Below are 19,410 nucleotides of genomic sequence, written 5' to 3'. Positions count from 1 at the left end.
AAGGCCTGATCCCTATTTGTTATCGACACCCACTGCTGCTAGGGTAGACCAATCAATGAATGAGTCCAACAGCACGAGCACAGTGACCTCAGGCTCGGCACATTGCTCTAGTGGGAATTCTTGTGATTTATTACGTCTTCTCAATATCTGTGCCCAGCTGTAGGAGGCAAGGAGCAAGACCGTAAACTGATGCTTATTTTCATAAATAATCACTTAGTAGAGGGATCCTACACACACTTTTTCAGATTCTTATTTTGAAAAAGTTCTATAATTTTTTTAACATTTTGGGCATTTCATCACAAAACAAGTGCCTATTCATCTTTTGCTTTCCACACAGTTATATCCAGAATAACATCACTGTGTTAAAAAAAAAGTGAGTAAAGCTTAACATTTTCATAGCTTTTATATCCATCCAGCCAAATCAACTGGGAACACTACACAATCTAATCCAATTCAGATCATGATATAAAAATTTGTTAATTTGTCATCATTCAACAGAAAGTGAGAAAAAAATGAATTAGTCGGGTCAACAAAACAGCAGCGTCTACATTTTCTTTAAAATTGAAAAACACAAACTGCAAAAATATAAAAAAATTCTTTAAGACTTACTTTTCCTTTGAATCTATTCATCTACAAATAGCAACTCATAACTGTTGCCTCAAGGGACCCTGATAAATGAAGTTCAATTAATAAAGTCAATACAATCATGCATGCTTACAAGACTACCTCATATTCAGGTGGATCCTAGATATAACAATAGTTCATTTTTTCCAATGAACTAATATTTAGCTGTATTTCCAATGTTTCTATTAGCTGCTTCTCACTTGTGTTGCCTGGAACTGAACATCTTCTGGAGATGGACAGATTTTCCAGCTCAGGACTGAATTTCCCTTCATAGATCCTCTGGAGTTCTAGGGTTTGGCTCAGAAACATTTATATTAAACCCAAAGGTTTTCTATTGGGTTCACTTCATAAAGTTTATCTTGTCAATTTAGAGCCAAAATATTTCTTGCTTTGTGGCGTATTAGGTTCACTGTCTTATTGGGAAAACTCAGTTTAATAGCATCTCCTCTTAAGTCTAAGAAAACAAAATCCTAAAGCATTTTGACCCATAATTCGTGGTTTGAGAAGAATACACTAAGTATTTTTTGAGAAGCACCTTATATTATTGTTTTCCATTCAACGTTTGTGGCTCCTCTGTCAGACTAAATTCAAAACTACCTATAAAGGTTTCATCAGTCCAGAAAACGATGCAGTTTCTCTTCACGTCAGGCAGCATCTTCACATTTTTTTCACCAATTAGAAGTTTGTGGCACCTATAGCCTATTGTGTGGCTTCACATTGTTATAATTGTTTTAGTTCCAACTGTTAAAAGAAAATATTTTTCTTTCTTATAATTACTGGCAGTCTTTAAAATCTTTGATTCACTAAAATAGTTGTTTTCCGTTTTCATCTTCTTATTTTCCCATTTTTATTCAATGTACAATAGTAAATAACTGGGATGACCCCATTTACAGTTTCTTTTATGCTTTTCTTTGTTCTTAAATAAGGATTAGATGACGGTTTTTCTAAAGAATGAATGACCTCTCTGCTTGAACTCCACTATGTAATTATTTTCCACCTTATTGTGTTTCAAATAACTCAGTCACACAATCTGCAGCTTGCAGGTTGTGACTGCAGGGTCTGTCGTTTTGTATTACAACTATAAAAAAGTTCCAAGAAATAAATATGCATTGGAACCACGATGTGAAATGGTTGCCACCAGATAATGAAAAAAAAACTATAAATTACAGTTGTAAAATAAGCAGATCTGTTAGAAGTTGAATACGTTTTTACTTTAAAATTAAAGTCATTTCAAACAGACATTAAAATGTGGCAAATGTTTTACAATGTAGAGTAGGAAAACTCAAAGTTGACAACAATTGGCTTTAAATCAATAATTACACAGATGGAGCATCCTTGATTTCTGTATAAACATGAGGCCAATGCAACCACACACAGAGGTTGCATGTACTTCATGCAGAGAGCTCACAGATGCAGTTTCAGGTTTTATGAAATGCCAACCTGCCCCACTAATTCATAAAGTTTTATACATAAAGTCAGGTTCAGACGAAAATCATCAAAGGAGTTATTTTCTTGCTTTTTTCTTCTTGGCTTTCTCAGCATCATCATGCGCTTTCCTCTTGGCAGCAAGCTTGTTCACCTGTTAGAGGAGATTGATTTGTGTTAATGAAAAAAAGAAAACACCAGTTTTACAAGAATGTCAGGGTCGTGAACTGTAGGAGTCATGGCCAGGTGTGGGTGTGATATGAACAGCAGTCAGATAGTACGGTGAGACATTCCTAGATAAAAACTCAGTTCTAACAGTAGGGTAAACAGAGATAAAAAGCAGAACAATGTTTCTTTTTCACAAAGCTAAACAGTCATATCAACTGGAGAATTTGAACTATGGAGAAGAAAAGTACATTAAAACTCACCTCTCTGACTTTTCTCTTTTTTCCAAACATGATCTTGTCATACAGGTACTTCTCCTTTTTCTTCATCATCATGATGGCAAGACGTTTTTCCTCTGCCTTCTCCTCCTGCTCCAAGCGAGCGGGATTTTCTACCTTCACTTTTCCGGGCGTCACTTTAACTTGAAGAGACTAAAAGGCAGAGAGAGGAACATGTCAGAGAATCCCCAGATGTTTTATGAGGAAAAAAACAAAAAACAGAAGGGCAAACAGATATTTCTTACCTTCCCCTGAGATCTTTGCTCCTCCATCTTTTTGAGGTTCTTCTCTTCGGCCTCCTCTTCATCATCTTCCTCCTCTTCATTTTCATCTTCTTCCTCCTCCTCCTCTTCCTCTTCTTCTTCATCTTGTTGAGCTATGCCAGGAAAAAAAAAACAACATATGTAACCTTTAACAAGAGGTTGTTGGTTTTCAGTCCATATTTAACAGCAACATCTCACATTAAAATTAGTTAACTGGTTTGAGGGATAGTTTGGATGTTTTTGAAGGGACATTTTGTGAAAAAGCAATGATTATTAAAAATAAAAACGTTGTGCCCCCTGTGATAGAGAGCCAAAAATGGATCAGAGTGACAGTCCAGCAAATAAAAAAAAAACTCTAGAGATAGTTCCCTTTAAATGTTTCTGCAGCACAAATGTTACCGAGTCCAACTGAGTAGAGGCCACTGCCATCTAACTCCATCAAAACAAAATTCTGAAACAAGCCTGGTACATACCAAGTTTTTCTCCTCGCTGTAAGGCCATTATCTTCAGCTTCTCTGGGGGAACATAGTCTCCTTCCTTCTCTTCCACAAATGGAGACAGATGAGGAGGCAGATTTACTCCAAGAAAGTAGTCCTCCACAGGGAGGCGGATTTTAGCATTGACACAGTCATACACCCACTGCGGCTGGATGTAGTACCTAGAACAGCAGCAGAAAAGATTAAAATATAAAAAGTTTCTTTGTTAAGAAGTTTTTAATTCAGTCTCGAAAGTTCAACGCAGAGGATAGGATCGCTAGACTTTTAAAAATGACAAAGAGCAGTAAAGGTGCAGATGGAGCTACTATGAAATAAGTGAAGGATTTATTGGTTATAATCAGATGTTGCTGATGCTTTAAAGGGCAACAGAAGCTTAACAGTGACCAAACAAATGTTTCCTTTACCTGTTCATGTACTGTTTGTCCACATTAGGTCTGTCAACAATCTGATGTGTGATGGTCTCATCTGTGACATCATATGTGCTTCCAATGCAAACAGATTTATCCCAGGACACCTGACCACCGAAACACCTGGAAACACCAAGATTTAAATCCTTTTAAATTTTGACAAAATGCTCAAATGCCGCTTTTCAAACACAAAATACTTTGAGTTAGTAGCATTTCAACAGAAACAGATGTTCATTGTTGGCTTTAATACCCTGTGGCTTTAGCAACGTTGTGTCTTTCTCACCTGATGACAAACGCCAGCGACTCTCTGGGCACTTCTCTGTTGATGAAGAATTTGAGCCCCTCAAATATCTTTTTCTGGGTTTCCAACTGTTTCTGTTCCTTCTCCCTGGCTTCCATCTTCTCCATGTCCTCCTGAAGAAAAACAGTTCTCATCGTTATTATTTACAAAGCCTTCAAAAAGCCGTAGAAGACACATGGAGGGAAACAGTTTCCAATTTTCAAGTTTCTTTCTCTGAGGCATTTCTACATTTTTGTTTAATAGACTTAAAGTTACGTTTTTCGACCTATATTTATTACTTATTATATCTGATTAACTAGTTATATTTTAATAGTAATGTAACAAAAAAGAATGAATCATTAGCTATCGTTTTTTATTAGTTATTGATTAAAATTTTATGATCAGATGAGCCTGAATGAGTAGGAAGTTTTATCAGAGCTCCTGTTCTACTTTCAGAACAAGAACATTTAGTTTACATACTTCATGAATTAGAGCAAACTTGGAATCCAGAGAAACTCCTCTGGAGAATCTACTCATTACCTTAGATCAACATTTAGGACCATCTACTTTGGGAGAATCAAACATGGAGAACCTAAACTTTTATTATTTTAGACCAATATTTAGCTTATTTTATCCAGAGAAACTCCTTCTAGCCTATAAATTGTGCTTATACTTAGAATATGAGTATCTAGTTTATATATTCAGGAATTAGAACAAACTTAGAATTGAGAGAAACTCATTTTAGCTCATTTAGAGAAAATACTTAGATCAACATTATCAGAGCAAGAATCCAAAGAAACCCCTACTAGTTTTTAAATCACGGACTACATATTCCTAAACATGGGGTTCTACCTTTTTGTTTTCTTTTTTCTTCTTTTGCTCTTTTGTATTTCCTTCTAATTCATGTAAAGCACTTTGAATTGCCTTGTTGCTGAAAATGTGCTATATCAATAAAATTACCTTATGTGACTCGCGATGTAAAAATAACATCTTTGTTCTGATTATCCTGAACTGACACACCAACCAGGTGTGCAAAATATCTTCAATCTTCAAAATAATGGAATCCCAGCTCCATTACACACCATACATGTAAAACAAACAATTTCACTAAACCTACAGTGCTTTGTCGAATTATTTAAAGATGAAAAATAAAGTAAACTTGAATTAAGAGCAGTGTACTGCCTTGTGAACTGGAAGGAAAGTAGGAAATAATCATTTCTGACTGATGTGGAGGTAAAAAAAAAAAAAACAAAGAAGAAAAAACAGCAGGAGAATCAACTATCTTTACAAAAGAAATGCAAAAACTCAGGAAGAAAAGGTTTTAATCTGTGAAAAAACTAATTAGACGCAGGAGCAATAGAAGAAAGTCCTGTGATCCGATGAGTCCAGATTTACTCTGTTACATTGCAACAACCTGGGGCTTGACAGGCCATGAGTCACTACGCAGAAACAAGTTGGCAAAAAATAAAGATCCATACTCAACATTTCAGATTTTATTTATATAAAAATGTAAAATCTATCAAAATCATTCCTCTTTGAGTGAGTCGATGGCATAAAATCCCAATAAAACACAAAGTCTACAGCTGCAAGCTCAAAATTTCAAGGGCTGGGCACATAATTGCAAGGCACTGAAAGTTTTTTTTTTATTGCCCATCATTGTTTTGTGGGACGTTAGAAGGCACAGCGGAGGCTCTAAGAGGGATTACTCCTGGGTTGGTGAACTACATGCAGTATGTAATCGTTACTAAAAAAGTTTTGCCAGTTCATTGAAAGTCTCTGTGGTGAAGAAGGACCCACTGGTTGATCACTTCAAATCATTTGGGTAAAACAAGCTTCTCAAGTGAGAACTTCTGTTTATAGCAACCCAACATAAAGCTGTAAATCCCTAGTGAGGCACTGCATCTCCAAGAGATGTCAATCCTCCGCTGAAAAAATGTCACCTTCCACCTCCGAGATTAATTACTTCTTAATGGCGTGTACGTGTTTTGATATTTCCACGAAAGACGTTTGTTTTTACCATCTCACTAACAACCAAAAGTATTTTGGTATTTTGTATTCTTACCCCTTCATCAGGAAACTCATCAAGTTTAGCATCCTCCTCCTCCTCTGAGGAAACAACACGTGCCAGGCTGGAACTAAGAGCTGAAAGTTTCTGCAGAGAGGATTAGACATAAAATCAGTTCATCATAACTATTGATACATTTACAATTTAACCTAAGAAAACTAACAAAAACATGAGCATCTGTCCAAATGTTTGCAGGTTAATTAAAACTGTTAATTAAAAGCTTGAAGTGGCATATGGTGCTTATACTGTCAAAATATGAAACCATGACAGTGAAGAATCTTTTTATTTCCTTTTACTTTATTTGCCCAGTACTAGTCTAAGTACAAGGTGTCTGTTAAATCTGCAGAATGAATAACAGAACAAGGAAAGATAAAATGTAGTCTTAATCATGGAAGAATACAGAAGTCAAAAATAAAACAAGTGAATTAAGTTAGCAGTAAGAGACAAAATTCATACTTTGTTCAGTAAAAAAATAAAGAAAAAGCTCAAATAATTCTTAAAATATGCATGTTTAGAACATTACAAAAGAAAAGCACTTTGCAACATATCTACATAATGTATTAATAACACTTAAGGTTATTATTCATCATAACAAAATTAATAATTTCTTTCTCTTCTGAATACTTTACTTTGCATACTACTACCACAAGCATTGAGAACAAAACATACAAACATAAAGTTAGAAAAACATTCATTTGAGACAAAACTGCAACTGGTTCACAAAAGGGAGCAGCAGCTAGAAGACATGGGAGATTGGATGAAGATGATGGATTTCTCTATGTAAACCAGTCTTTGTTTGAAACACTTTTACCCACCAATATTTATTACACAGTTAAAGGCTTCAAGGAAACAAACAATTTAAAGCTGATAAGACAGGGAAGCTAAGGAGTTCATGCTTCGACAACCACAGATAGGTCTAAGACAGTGAGTGTTGTTTGTAAGCATAAAGTCTCACAGATTTTAAAAAAATCATAAACAATGAATAATTGATCTGGTAATGACTGAAAACTTTAGACAATTTAAAGAAGATGGACTTACCTCAGTGTAGCTCTCTGAATTCATGGCATAGTCCTCTTCATCGTCTTCTTTGAGCTCTGATTCTGTTTTACTATCCAGCTGCAAGGAGCGAGGAAGTGTTTACTGAGTTTATGCTGGCCATATATTTGCATTATTTGAATTATAGGTGCTGTAGAACTCCCTTAAAGCTTTTAGAGTCAGATACCTTTGGAGGGTACACCAAGTTGAGAGACTGGTAGAGTCTGAAGTTGACAAACCCCAGGAGAGTTGTGTACAACTCTGTGAAAGTCGCCATGACTCTGTAGTCGACATCTGTTGGGTGCTGAAATAACAAAAACCTTTAACTTTACAATAATTTAGAGTTAAAAAACAAAAGTTCAAACTAATTCACAATATCTCACTCATATGAAACATTTGTTGTATCTATACACATACAAGCATCTTTCAGGGTACTTTACAGAAGCATTGATAGAGTTTCTAACTAAAATACATACATGTGGACCCTTTAAATATTCAGTTTTTATTCAAGATATTGTCACAAACTTGTTTTAATTTGAATCTGGAAACAACACCTCCCATGAAACGAAAAACTTACACACTTTCATTCTGTGTTTACAGGAACACACTTTCATAATTACTGCAGCAGAAACTTGATATTGGCTAGTACAACAATTAGTTTTATGAAAGACTTCTTTTAGTCCACTTTCTGGGTGAATTTGCTCAGACAGCCAGACTGGGTCATGTGGGCGAACGTTTTAAACATCCTTATAAACAGGTTTTGTGACAGTAGAATAGCTCATTTGACCGTACTCAAACTATTCTTGAATCTTACTTATGAAGGCCTCAGACAGTTTTTTGATCTTACAATGATTTTCACATCCACTTCATTCTGTGTAACAATACTCTCCACCTGATGTGATATGTCCGTCAGTAATTAGTCACTTTTAAATGGAATAAATATGGGGTAGGCTAAATTATTCTACATCAGATACTACATTTATTACAATACAATTTACTGACATTAAAAAAAAAAGTCAGTACTAGACTCTACATTAAATAAGTCAACAAACAGGGTACCTAATGTTTTTTTTCCACATGACAGTATGAAAGGGCTTCTACATTTTTTGACTTTTGAGACAAAAAAGCTTTTCAATAAACTGTCCAACTCATCTCTAAAAAAAGCTGTATGGTCAAAGGAAATCTTAAATAACTGCGTTAAAAGCTGAAGCAGCACAGAAAAACTAAAAGTTAGTTTAGGGAAACCAAAAAGATTGATTAAGCTGAAATGATTGAGTTATAAAAACATTTAAACATCTTGTTATATCTCTGTTTTCAGGGTGTGCTTATAGGTCATGACAACTTTTTCACTTGTTAGCACAAGCTTTACAAGACTATTTTCAGGGTTGAGGTTACATAACAGTAACATAATAGTGAAGCTTTTTGTTGTCCAGGCAGTACTTTTTAATTGAATTCAAGGATGGGCTGACTTAAGCAAGCTACGCAAACATATAACGCCAAAGAGGAGAAACCGGGGGCGTGCTGTGGCGGCGTAGGGGATAGCGTGACCCACGTTTGGAGGCCTTGAGTCCTCGACGCGGCCTTCGCGCGTTCGATTCCCGGACCCGGCGACATTTGCCGCATGTCTTCCCCCTTTTCCTGTCAGCCTACTTTCATATAAGGGACACTGGAGCCCACAAAAGACCCCCTGGTTTCGAGAAACCGATGCCATCTACATATAACTGCAGCAGCTGAACAGGATGGGACCATGATGAAGCTTATTGTAGTTTTCTTGCAATGTTTGATGACTCAGCACCTCATGCTGACAAAGGTGTACCAACCTTCATTTTAATCCCACAATAATACAGTAACTGCTTATTAGCATAACCCCTGTTGGCTGCAAGCAGCTAACTGCACTTACATCATGGGAGAACTGATATGGCACCAGCCATGTAATGAGTTGTCCCATGACCTCAGCTTGGTAATATATTCCCTTGATGGAGAGGAAAACCTATGAGGAATAAAAACAAAGCGTTTAGATAATGTTTAATAAATATTTATAAAACCGTAACGCCCCCACCCTCCATTTAGTCTGCAGGAAAAACTGTCACCTTTCTGAGCGCACGAGACGCAATCACGTAGTTCATCCACTCCACAGTCAGGCGTCTGCACAATTGGATTGTTTGCACATGACATTTTCCCGTTCGGGCAAATGTGGAGAACAAAAAACCCATGCAGAGGGCGTCGTCGATGTCACGTAGTGCGTCGATAAAGGTGGGGTACCTGCCAAAAAACAGCAAAAAAAGTAATAAGCTAAATGCACTTGCTGTAGACCTGAGGTGCCCAAAGTCGGTCTTTGAGGGCCGGCATCCTGCATGTTTTAGTTCTCTCCCTGGTGGTGTAACAACCTTCTCAGCATGTCAATGTTCTTCTTTGGCCTTCTGATGAGCCATCATTAAATCCAGGTGCGTTAAACCAGGGAGAGAACTAAAACATGTAGGATGCTGGCCCTCGAGGACCGACTTTGGACACCACTGCTGTAGACAGTGGATCTCAGACGTACACACCTGTCAAAATATTTGAGTAAGAAGATGTAAATAAAATACTTAAATCAAAAATCATTCATGTTTTAATTGGATACAATCCAATCCAACTGAAATCCCAATCTTTTGAAAGGGAGTAAAAGTTCAAAAACCTGGTAGCACAAGTGTACACATCCTTAAACCAACACATTTGAAGCATCTTGTGCTTACATTTCAGCACACAGTGTTCTCTGGTAGGCAACAATCACTTTGAAACTGTACATATCTCTCAGCTATGCCTTTCAAAACTTCTCCAAATCTCTCAGCTTGTTGGAACAAGTCTTGTCAACAGAACTTCTTAAGTGAGTCCACAGATTTCTCCCAGGTTCTGGCTACAACATCCCAAACTTTATGAAGCTCTTCTTTTGCAGATCTATATTCTTATACTAACAGTAATGCCAGAAAATTAAACAGTCTGTGTCTTTAGCTTTACAGCAGGCAGAGTTTGATCAAAACTGCATGGTATCTGGAACTATCGCTATCCAACTATCACTAAAAGCTTTCCATGACCTAAAACACAAAACTGCAAACACCTATAAAATTGTTGTACATAATTAAAGAGGACCTAGAAACTGTACAACTCTGCCATCTGCTGACTAGAGTTAGTTATTCAGGGCCCAAGTTTGATAAAATACATCAAATTTAATAACTGTAAAATAATATAAGCTACATGTTATATGGAAGAAATTTGTGCAGATTGTTTAACTTTCAAGAAAAATAGCACAGTGAAAACATATTTTGCAGATTTGGAAAATAATGTTTTTATGACTATAAATACATAATATATATTTGTTTACTTAATACATCAAGAACAGCTAACAGGTGTTGCAAAAGCTAAAATATAGATTGATCCAGACAAAGATCTCAAAGCAGGCAGGGTTTAATGATGCGTCAGTCAAGACTTTTTAAAGCAGCATAAAAGAATGAAGCCAAAGTTGAGGACTAGAGACAAAGTCTTGCAAGATTGGTTGGAACTGATCTATTTGGAATAATTATTTATTTACATAAATAAGGCAGAGAATGTATAAGACAGAGAACGGGGAGTGGAAATATGGCGAAATGTCCTCTAAACTGATGAGACAACATTTTATACCTTCAGCTGAATGCAGATTGTTTACAAATGGAAAGACAGCAGTTCAAAACTGAGCCCCTGCAAGCAAAAGTGAAGCATGTTGGATGTCTCATAGCTCTCCAGTCTAAACAGAATAATTGTTTTCTGTTTTGCTTAAACTTTTCTAAGCCATCTTCCTTTTTTTTTGTCTTTTTCTTTAAAACTGACACCCCAGATCTAACTTGCTTTATCCCTCCATGACGAGTATGGAGAATAACTTTCCTACCTTTCTTTCACAATGTGGTCCAATTTATAGGCCGGCTTGTTCTCTTTGAGTCTTTCAACAGCAGACCACTCTGTTTTTCCATAAGCCCTCCTTAGTTTACGCACAAAGATCTGTTGGAAAAAAAACAAAACACTGAGAGTAAATTTGCTGTTTTGTGAGGGGTTTTCAACTCAATACAATTGCTGAAAACTACTGTTAAATAATCATCAGACACTGCCTAATGTCAGACTCACAAAGACAAGTAGAACACAAAAAAATCTTTTGAAATGTGAAGTATTTTTTTCTTGATAAATACAGTTGTTACAAAAATAAAATTAATGACGGATAATCAAACATTATTAAATACTTCAGATTTTTAGCTTGAGGCTTGTTGAAAACTTGAACTTCATTTAAATACCTTGTACTCTCTGAACTTGGACACAATTGGCTCATGCAGTAGAAACCGGATGTCTTTAAGCAGGTAGAAGGTCCTTGGAGCAGTGGAGCCTTTGTTCACCTTCTTCTTGTGTTTTGGCTCATGTGGATAAATTCCTTTAAGAATGCACAGCCGCCTAAAATTCAATGAGAAGGAGTTTTAAAATATATTTCTAGATAGGTTTATTAACTACATGCACATCTAAAATATAATGAAGGAACAGACAATGGTTTACAGCTAGGTAACATTTCATAGTCATCAACCTTTGTAGTTAAGAGGGCTTGATAAAGCAAAATAAGAGATAATTTAAAAAAAAGTTAACTTTACCACCAGTAAATGGTTGTTGAATTTATCATTGTCAACTGACTTCTATTTATTTGATTATTTCAGTCAGTTTATTGTGTGAACCAGAATGCCTAATGCCTTTTTATCGTTTTTCAATCAAAATAAGCAATGGAGTATGTATCTCAATGCGACTTAACTGAACGTAATAAGTTGTGGAGATCATTAAAGACAGTTGCAGCTCTGACATTTTCACCTTTTTATTAAATTAATACAACTAAGTGGTGTGTACAGATAAAAACAGAAGGGATCGTGTCACTGCTGGCCTCCGCCGCAGAGTGTTGAAGAACATGTTGAACATCGCATACCTGAAGTCAGGGAGGCTCAGCATGAGCTTCTTTCGTGCTCTGTTCCTGGTGATGTAGTTGGTGGCGGAGCCCCGCTCATACTACAAAACAATATAAAGTAATCGTTAACTCATTTAATCCGTATGCTCCTGATCAGACTCAAGAGAAACTTTACGTTCGTATACAACTCAGACTAGTCGACGGTTTGTGATTCTGAAAACAAACTTTAGCTAGCCCTGCTAGCTAGCTACCCCGATAGTTGTTTATTTTAGCATTATTGAGTCTGTCAGAAATGCTTACCTTTTTCTTCTGAAGACCCCCCATTTACAGACGAGCTGTCGCTCCACAGCACTGGGAGAAAATCTTATTTACGGAAACAAATAACAAGCTAACAGATGGAAGCTGTGCCGCTGCTGCTGCTGCTGCTGCACGTGTTGTCAGACATGCGCAAGGAGTTACGTCGAAACGTAAGCAGCAGGACCCAGGGGTTGACCGTTATCCGCCTGAACTCAATAGATATTACGTACGTAAATAACTGTAGAGTTTTAACGATGCTCTGTAGTAAAGTTGTATATATATATATATATATATATATATATATATATATATATATATATATATATATATATATATATATATATATGTGTGTGTGTGTGTGTTTGGGGGGGGCGTAGGCGTGTGTGTGTGTGTCACTTTTCCCCCTCTTAAACTATCCCCTGTATATTGTTCACATTTCTTAAATCAAATTTAATGGTTTATTTTACTATTTTAAACTTGCTCATGGAGGTTAGACCGTGTCCATTCTGTAAAGTTTTATCTTCCTGACAGGATAAAAAAATTACAGTAATTTTTAACATTTGTATACTGATGATTTGTTGAGTTTACCTTACACTGCTAAGAGGTGGTTTATGAAGGCAAAATCAATTGAATTTAATAAATGAAAAATAATGAAAAAAAAACTGTTTTTGTGACATTTTATTTTTTGTTTGATCTTATTTGTAATAGCACAAGAGGTTATACAGGGATCATACATAAGTAAACAGATAAACATTACAATCTAACACCAAAAAATCAGCCCCGCCCCTTTTCCCACTCCTCCTGACTCACTGATGCCTCACATACTTGAGGAAAATGCGAGCAGATACAGAGCAGCATCAGATAGAGCAAAAAACAAATAATGTAGAAGGGTGGAAGAACATCTTCCAAAAAACAGCCAGAAGCTCATCTCTTAAAATGAGTGAAGGATTATATACAGCTGTCATGGGGATCCGGGACTTTCTAAAGGAGTATTTTAATGGCTTCTGGGACTATGAGACTCCTAAGATGATGGTGATTAAGAACAGACCTCTTGGAGTGATTTACCGAGCTGTTCAGTTTCTAGTGATAACCTATTTCATCTGGTAAGTTGTCAGCATGTTTGTTTATTTTCCTTATAAGTAGTAATATTTCAAGCAAAGAATTTTCTGGTTTATCTCTGTAGATAAACCAGAAAGGATTAAAGACAAAATAAAGTGCAATAAAATATCAGAAGCTTTGAAAGTGTTCCAGCTAATCGCCTATTTTTGAAGCAGACATTATGTTTTAATTTAATTAAATATATAAAACAAATAATAACCAGTGTGAACAAAACCTTTCAGAAAATGTAAAAAAAGTTTTCAAATACAAGAATCCATAGAGTCTCATAGCACAAATGATTTCTTTGTTATCTTAGATTAAGGGCATCATCTTGATTTCTTGGTTTTAGTTTGGGGGGACAAACAGATCTTGAGTAACCTGACACCTTTAATAAAATTTTACATCACAGGAGATGTTTCATTGTTTCCGTCTGTTCTGTCATCCATGAAGGTATGTTTTTATAAGTCAAAAAGCGTACCAGCAGAGCGAGACCCATCCAGAGAGCTCTGTTTACACTCTTATTAAGGGAAAAGCAGTGCATGGTGATGATGTCCTGGACAACGTGGAGTATGCTCATCCCCCAGAGGTGCATCATGTCCTTTGATTCTGTCAAAAATAATAACTACTTTATTGATCAGGTTACTATATTAGATATTTTTAACTTTTCTTCATAGGGAGTTGACGTAATCAGCACAACACTGAGAAGAGAATTTACTTATAATCAAAGGCAAGGTACCTGCCCTGAGGTGAGAGGTCAATTGCCAAGAAAATATGCCTGTATGAAATGGTTACAACTGCACTTTTATCCTGTTTTGCTTTTTTTCTTTCTCTGCAGCACTTCAGTGTTGACAACGCCAATTGTACGACAGACTCTGACTGTCTTCCAGGCTTACCAAACTTTGATAGTCATGGTAATGTTGTGACTTCTCACTATATCTGTCTCCATCTTGGTTGCTTCATATTTGCCCCATCATCCATTGTAATTTAAACACAGGCATTAGGACGGGTAGATGTATTCAGTACCACAACCACCCTTTCAAAACTTGTGAAATCAAGGCCTGGTGTCCTATTGAAGAGTACGCTGCAGTACGGTAAGGCATTGGACCTGTAATCTGCATGGTTCAGTTACACAGTTCAATATGTTTTGGGGATTTTTTTGTTGTTGTAGAACAAGACATTAAATATATAGCATTCACATGTAAGAAAAAGAAAAATGTAAATTTTTTTTTTAGAAATAAAGATGCAAAAGTGTTGATTAACATACAGCTTGATTTACTCAAAATTATATCCAGTACAGTGTTTTTATTCCAGAAATAACCTCATTAGTAAACAGACTCAGCCTGTTTGTGATTTAATCTGAGTTTATATAAAAAATGAGGGCTTGGAGGTTTGTTAGAGAACATTAGACCAAGGAACACAACAGACAGGTCAGGGGTAAAAATGTGGAAAAGTTTAAAGTAGGGTTACTTAACAAAACAATATGACTGACCTTTAAACATCTCACAGAGCAATGTCAACAAAAACTGAAGAAGTCCATTGGAATTGATTGACTGGGAATGGAGAGCAATAATTAGAGAACCAGTCAGAAGGCAAGTGGTCACTGTGGAGGAAGAGCTAAACTCATGAGGGAGAATTTGTTGAAATGACCAGTAAGGTATGTTCAAACCACAAATTGGACCCTTATGAAGCCTTGCCGAGAACAAAGTCATTTTTGAAAGAAACTCATAAGAAGTCCTGTCTTCAACTTTCTCCAAGCCACTTAGAGAACACAGCATATATACAAAAGAAGGTTGTCCGGTCAGATGAGACAAGAATTTATCCTATTAGTCTACATGCCAGAAATCGCTCTCACTTGACAGCGATTTTGTCAATTATTGTCACAAGTGAACATCCACTTTATGTGAATATTTTCTAACAAAATGAGAAAAACATCAAAGAGTGCAACTACTTTTGAAAGACTATGTAGAAAATCTCATGTGATAGTCAGATTTATACAGGTGATCAAACAAGATGGAAAATGCTTCAATAAAAGCCCATAGCTTTTGACAGAGTAAAATAGGGTAAACACTGCAAAGAAGACGAAAAATTACCCCCAAAAACAAATTCCCTAAATGGAGCAATTTTCTGTGTTATTCAACAGGGAACCACCTTTAGTGCAGGCCATCAATTTCACAGTGTTCATCAGGAACTCCATTCACTTCCCCAAATTTAAAGTATTGAGGTAAAGAGCCTTCAAACAGATTTTTTTTTTTAAAAAGCCTTAAAGCCCCTGGTCGTTTGTGCCACAGTTATTTATTGTAAACATGTTCTTTGCTTGCAGGGTAAATGTAGAAAGTCCTCCAGGGATGAAAACTAAAAAATACCTCAAGAGGTGTCATTATCATGAGGAGAATGCGCCTTACTGCCCAAACTTTCGCTTGGGTTACATCGCCAATCAAGCAAGAGAGAATTTCACCGAACTCTGCAAGACTGTGAGTACGAGATTGCACTTCAGAATTAGTCAATGGTTGAACTTATAAAGGTTCACTGTCATTTATTAAATGCTTTCGACTTTAGATTAATTCATAAAACTGGTATAAAAAAAGGCTTTTTCACAAAGTATTTCATAAAATTCTCCAAGAGTAATTAGTCACTTTTACCCATAACTTTATTTCTGGACTAATTTTTCAGTGGTTTCTTTGTACATGTCGATTACCTGGTGTGCCACTAACACAACATAAAAAAATTTAATGTCAGAATAAATCTTGGATATATACTTATTGACTAAAACATTGACATGTTCCATACTGATTTTAGCCAGTTTCTTTCTTTTTTCTTAATTGTTAAATCTTCCATTATTGTCTATGTTTCTTTTGTAAACTCACTAAAAGGTGAGAACAGCAAACAAAGTGAAGTAAGGCATCTTTCTTGTAGTGTAACAGATTCATTCTCTTTGCTGTCAGGGGGGAGTGATCGGCGTTTTCATTAACTGGGATTGTAATCTTGATCTGGATCCTTCACACTGTAAACCTACTTACACATTTCGCCGACTTGACCTTCGAAAGGATCTGGCCGACTTTGGTTACTACTACAGGTCTGCAAAAATTCTGCATTCACTGACCAGATTCATTGTTATAATTTTAACTTTGCCAAAGAATAAGTTTAATTATTTTTAAGGACATGTTTTGCTACCCAGGTTTGCCAAATATTATGATAAGAATGGTGTGGAGTCTCGGACCCTCATCAAGGCTTACGGCATCCGTCTAGACATCATAGTTCACGGACAGGTACAATAGTTGTTGTTTTTTTAATATTACCATTTTTCCCCTTCTTGCTGCAATAATAACAATTATATTACTGCTTACATCATTTCTGCCCAGGCTGGAAAATTTAGTGTCATTCCAACCATCATCAGCACAGTGACAGCTTTGACCTCTGTTGGGATTGTAAGTGCAGTCAGAACCCAAAATTTCATTTACATAACAGATTTAAATATGTTTTTGTTTTTTTTTACTAAAACTGGATTGATAAATTTTCTAAAATTTATTCTAATATTAATTGTAAATATATTACTTTATTTTACATTTAATTAAGTCAGACTTTTGATTCCTTTAAGTAAATTTTGTTTGAATATTTGTGCATATTTCTTGTCTTGGAAATGAACACAAATATGTAAATTACAACTGCTACCACTATTTATGTTTTCATTTTCTTTCAGTGCAGTATTATCTGTGACTGGATTATGCTTACATTTATTGACAAAAATGAAGTCTACAGTGAGAGAAAGTTTGATGAAGTGAGTAAAAAAGTAAGTATTTTTATGTACTAATATTTCACAAAATGAGCGGGAAAAATAAGCTGCCATGAATTTTTAATATTTCAATAAATTAATTCTAAATATGTACTTGGATATTTATTTTTGTAGGATATTTTATTTTCTGTGTTTATCCTCATTCATTTTTCTTTGTTCTTCCAATAAATTCAGTTCAACCTCAGAAACCTTTATGACAACCTGTAATATGGTTCTTTTAAAATTAATATTTTCCAAATACGTCTGAGTGATGTCAGTGGCATCTTTCGGTTCTTTGCAGGTGACCAAGGAACCCACAGACACCATTCGCACTGAGTTCAGCTTCATCAGCAGCTATGGCTCAAACCATTCAGACCTGTCGGACGGCGTTCCTCTCTGATGGATCAAATTTGCTTAAACTCTCTTCCTCAAACCTAATCACGGCAAACAGCATCCTAGTTTGGTGGCTAAAGTCGCCAAAGAAGCTCACAGATAGAATAGCAAAGCACTAATGCAAAAATATTCATCCCCACTAAACTTTTGGTCCCTTTGTGACATGACAACCACAAACTCATATATTTTAGTAGGATTTCATAGATAGACCCGATAAGTCTTTCATAGATAGTATTCGATAAGTGTGAAGTGGAAGAATAATAACACATGATTTCTGTTTTATACATAGGCAAATTTAGAAACCGTGGCATGCATTTGCATTTTCACTTTTTGAGTGCATACTTGGCAACTCTACCAGGTTTGCACAGGTAGAGACTAACATTTTGGTACGTTGTATGTTTATGGTTGTTGTCCTGCTAGAAGTGGGAACTCTGCCACTGTATCTAGGTCACTAAAGCCTCGTTTATAACTGCACTGTATCTAACTCCATCCATTGTCCCTTCAACTTAGACCAGCTCCTTTGTCCCTGCTGAAGAAAATCATCTACAAAATGATGCTGTGTGGTGTCTCAACACCACCTCAACAGCACTTTGCATGTCATACAAAACGTTCAGTACTGGTCTTATCTGACCAGAGGACATTCTTCCATCTGTTTGCTGCATCTGCTACCTGGCTGGTGGTAAACTTTGGATGGCCATCATGTTTTAGATTGATTGAACAGTGTTCCATGAGAAGCTCACGGGTTGGAATAAAGTTTTCTAACTGCTTTAAACTGTTCTGTAACTTCATTTCTAACCTGTCCTCTGTGTGCCTTGGTCTTCATAATGCTGTTTGTTCTCTAATAAACCTTTGAGCTTCACAGAACAGCTGGATTAACGCTGAGATTAAATTACACAAATTAATACGATCTCCTCTTGGATGAGTAGATTTTATTTACAGATCTTAGTTTAAGGGACCAACATAACATACATCCCTGCCAGATTGTCTTTTTTAAGAAAAAGATCGAAAACCATGTATCATTTTCCTTCCACTTCATGATTAGCCGCAAAAGCCAGTGCTGGTTCTTCATCTGAATAAAGTACATTCAGCTTTGTGATTGTAACGTGACAAACTCGCAAAGGCTTAAACTGTATGAAAACGTTTGGAGGCTACTGTATTAAGAAGAGGACCACATCCTGATGATCTTATACTTCTTTGAGACCCCAAGTGTGGTTCTCAGTAAAACTGCTTCAACAACATGGCGTGTGCACAGATCAACTCAAGCCTTATTGAACTTTCATCTGTTCACCACCTGAATGAAACCTGCCTTCCTTTGCCTTCAGCAAACAAGTATATTCATCTTTAGAGATTTTTTTGTCAGAATGATACTTTCAAAGTAGATAAATAGACTAGAAACAATTTGCAAACAATGGAAACTGTTCCCATGTATCTCAATCATTCAGTCCAATGATTAAGCAATAAATATTTTCAAAACTCATTGTTCAGACATAAGCATATATGATAAACACTTCTGTTCTTTAAAATCTGATTTCTTACTATATGTTGACTTTATGTACTTCACTTTATGTTGTCTTTTACCCTGAATGACAAATGGTACACAGTTGAAAAATGTGCTGGATAACAAAATACAAAAGGAAAGTGCAAGGAGCCACGCAAAGACAGCCGAAACCAGTAATCAAATTATGTCTGCATTTCCCACAAAACGATTTCTCTAACTAGATTGTTGGAAACTAAATCCATCTGCACTTGGAAAAGCAGAACAAATGTCAGTGGTGAAACAAGACTCGAGAACCTAGGGCTTCTAGATCAATATCCACCATGAACCATGTAATAATGGTAACCACATGTTGGTTTGAAAACTATGTAGTTATA

The 19,410-nt window shown here is 36.1% G+C and overlaps 2 protein-coding genes across 3 annotated transcripts; one reads left to right on the top strand and one right to left on the bottom strand.

Annotated features, from left to right (window-relative positions):
• Positions 1 to 378: 378 nt before the first annotated feature.
• On the bottom strand, positions 379 to 12,445 carry pes (pescadillo). The gene is made up of 15 exons (XM_032579341.1): positions 12,282 to 12,445; positions 12,003 to 12,082; positions 11,335 to 11,488; positions 10,938 to 11,047; positions 9,130 to 9,301; positions 8,940 to 9,029; positions 7,227 to 7,343; positions 7,043 to 7,120; positions 6,002 to 6,091; positions 3,943 to 4,073; positions 3,657 to 3,782; positions 3,229 to 3,413; positions 2,738 to 2,868; positions 2,478 to 2,645; positions 379 to 2,203 (listed from the first exon to the last, which is right to left on the bottom strand). The coding sequence occupies exons 1-15, from the start codon at positions 12,303 to 12,305 to the stop codon at positions 2,129 to 2,131; spliced, it is 1,731 nt and encodes a 576-aa protein (XP_032435232.1). The 5' UTR covers positions 12,306 to 12,445; the 3' UTR covers positions 379 to 2,128.
• Positions 12,446 to 13,113: 668 nt separating this feature from the next.
• On the top strand, positions 13,114 to 19,015 carry p2rx2 (purinergic receptor P2X, ligand-gated ion channel, 2). Of its 2 annotated transcripts, none has more exons than XM_032577661.1 (12): positions 13,114 to 13,381; positions 13,827 to 13,962; positions 14,051 to 14,122; positions 14,212 to 14,287; positions 14,371 to 14,467; positions 15,517 to 15,597; positions 15,697 to 15,847; positions 16,319 to 16,449; positions 16,552 to 16,642; positions 16,736 to 16,801; positions 17,074 to 17,151; positions 17,447 to 19,015. In XM_032577661.1, exons 1-12 carry the CDS (start codon positions 13,215 to 13,217, stop codon positions 17,543 to 17,545), a joined length of 1,245 nt encoding a protein of 414 aa, XP_032433552.1. In that variant the 5' UTR covers positions 13,114 to 13,214; the 3' UTR covers positions 17,546 to 19,015. The 2 variants fall into 2 exon arrangements, with proteins under 2 accessions (XP_032433552.1, XP_032433551.1); XM_032577660.1 differs by having other exon boundaries at positions 17,074 to 17,163.
• Positions 19,016 to 19,410: the final 395 nt, after the last annotated feature.

Source organism: Xiphophorus hellerii, chromosome 12 (genome assembly GCF_003331165.1).
Source record: "Xiphophorus hellerii strain 12219 chromosome 12, Xiphophorus_hellerii-4.1, whole genome shotgun sequence".
NCBI classification, from domain to species: Eukaryota; Metazoa; Chordata; class Actinopteri; order Cyprinodontiformes; family Poeciliidae; genus Xiphophorus; species Xiphophorus hellerii.
The sequence above is the reverse complement of the archived record's forward strand: the minus strand, read 5'-3'. Positions and strand labels throughout refer to the sequence as shown.

What these genes read in the sequence shown, in the direction of transcription:
- p2rx2 (XM_032577660.1), top strand. Translation starts at nt 13,215, where the DNA reads ATGAGTGAAGGATTATATACAGCTGTCATGGGGATCCGGGACTTTCTA. An exon ending in GAAGAGTACGCTGCAGTACG is followed by an intron (nt 14,468 to 15,516) that starts GTAAGGCATTGG and finishes GTTATTCAACAG; the next exon opens with GGAACCACCTTTAGTGCAGG. An exon ending in TTGATGAAGTGAGTAAAAAA is followed by an intron (nt 17,164 to 17,446) that starts GTAAGTATTTTT and finishes GGTTCTTTGCAG; the next exon opens with GTGACCAAGGAACCCACAGA.
- pes (XM_032579341.1), bottom strand. Translation starts at nt 12,305, where the DNA reads ATGGGGGGTCTTCAGAAGAAAAAG. An exon ending in GACAAACAGTACATGAACAG is followed by an intron (nt 3,414 to 3,656) that starts GTAAAGGAAACA and finishes CTGCTGTTCTAG; the next exon opens with GTACTACATCCAGCCGCAGT. An exon ending in AGCAAAGATCTCAGGGGAAG is followed by an intron (nt 2,646 to 2,737) that starts GTAAGAAATATC and finishes TCTGCCTTTTAG; the next exon opens with TCTCTTCAAGTTAAAGTGAC.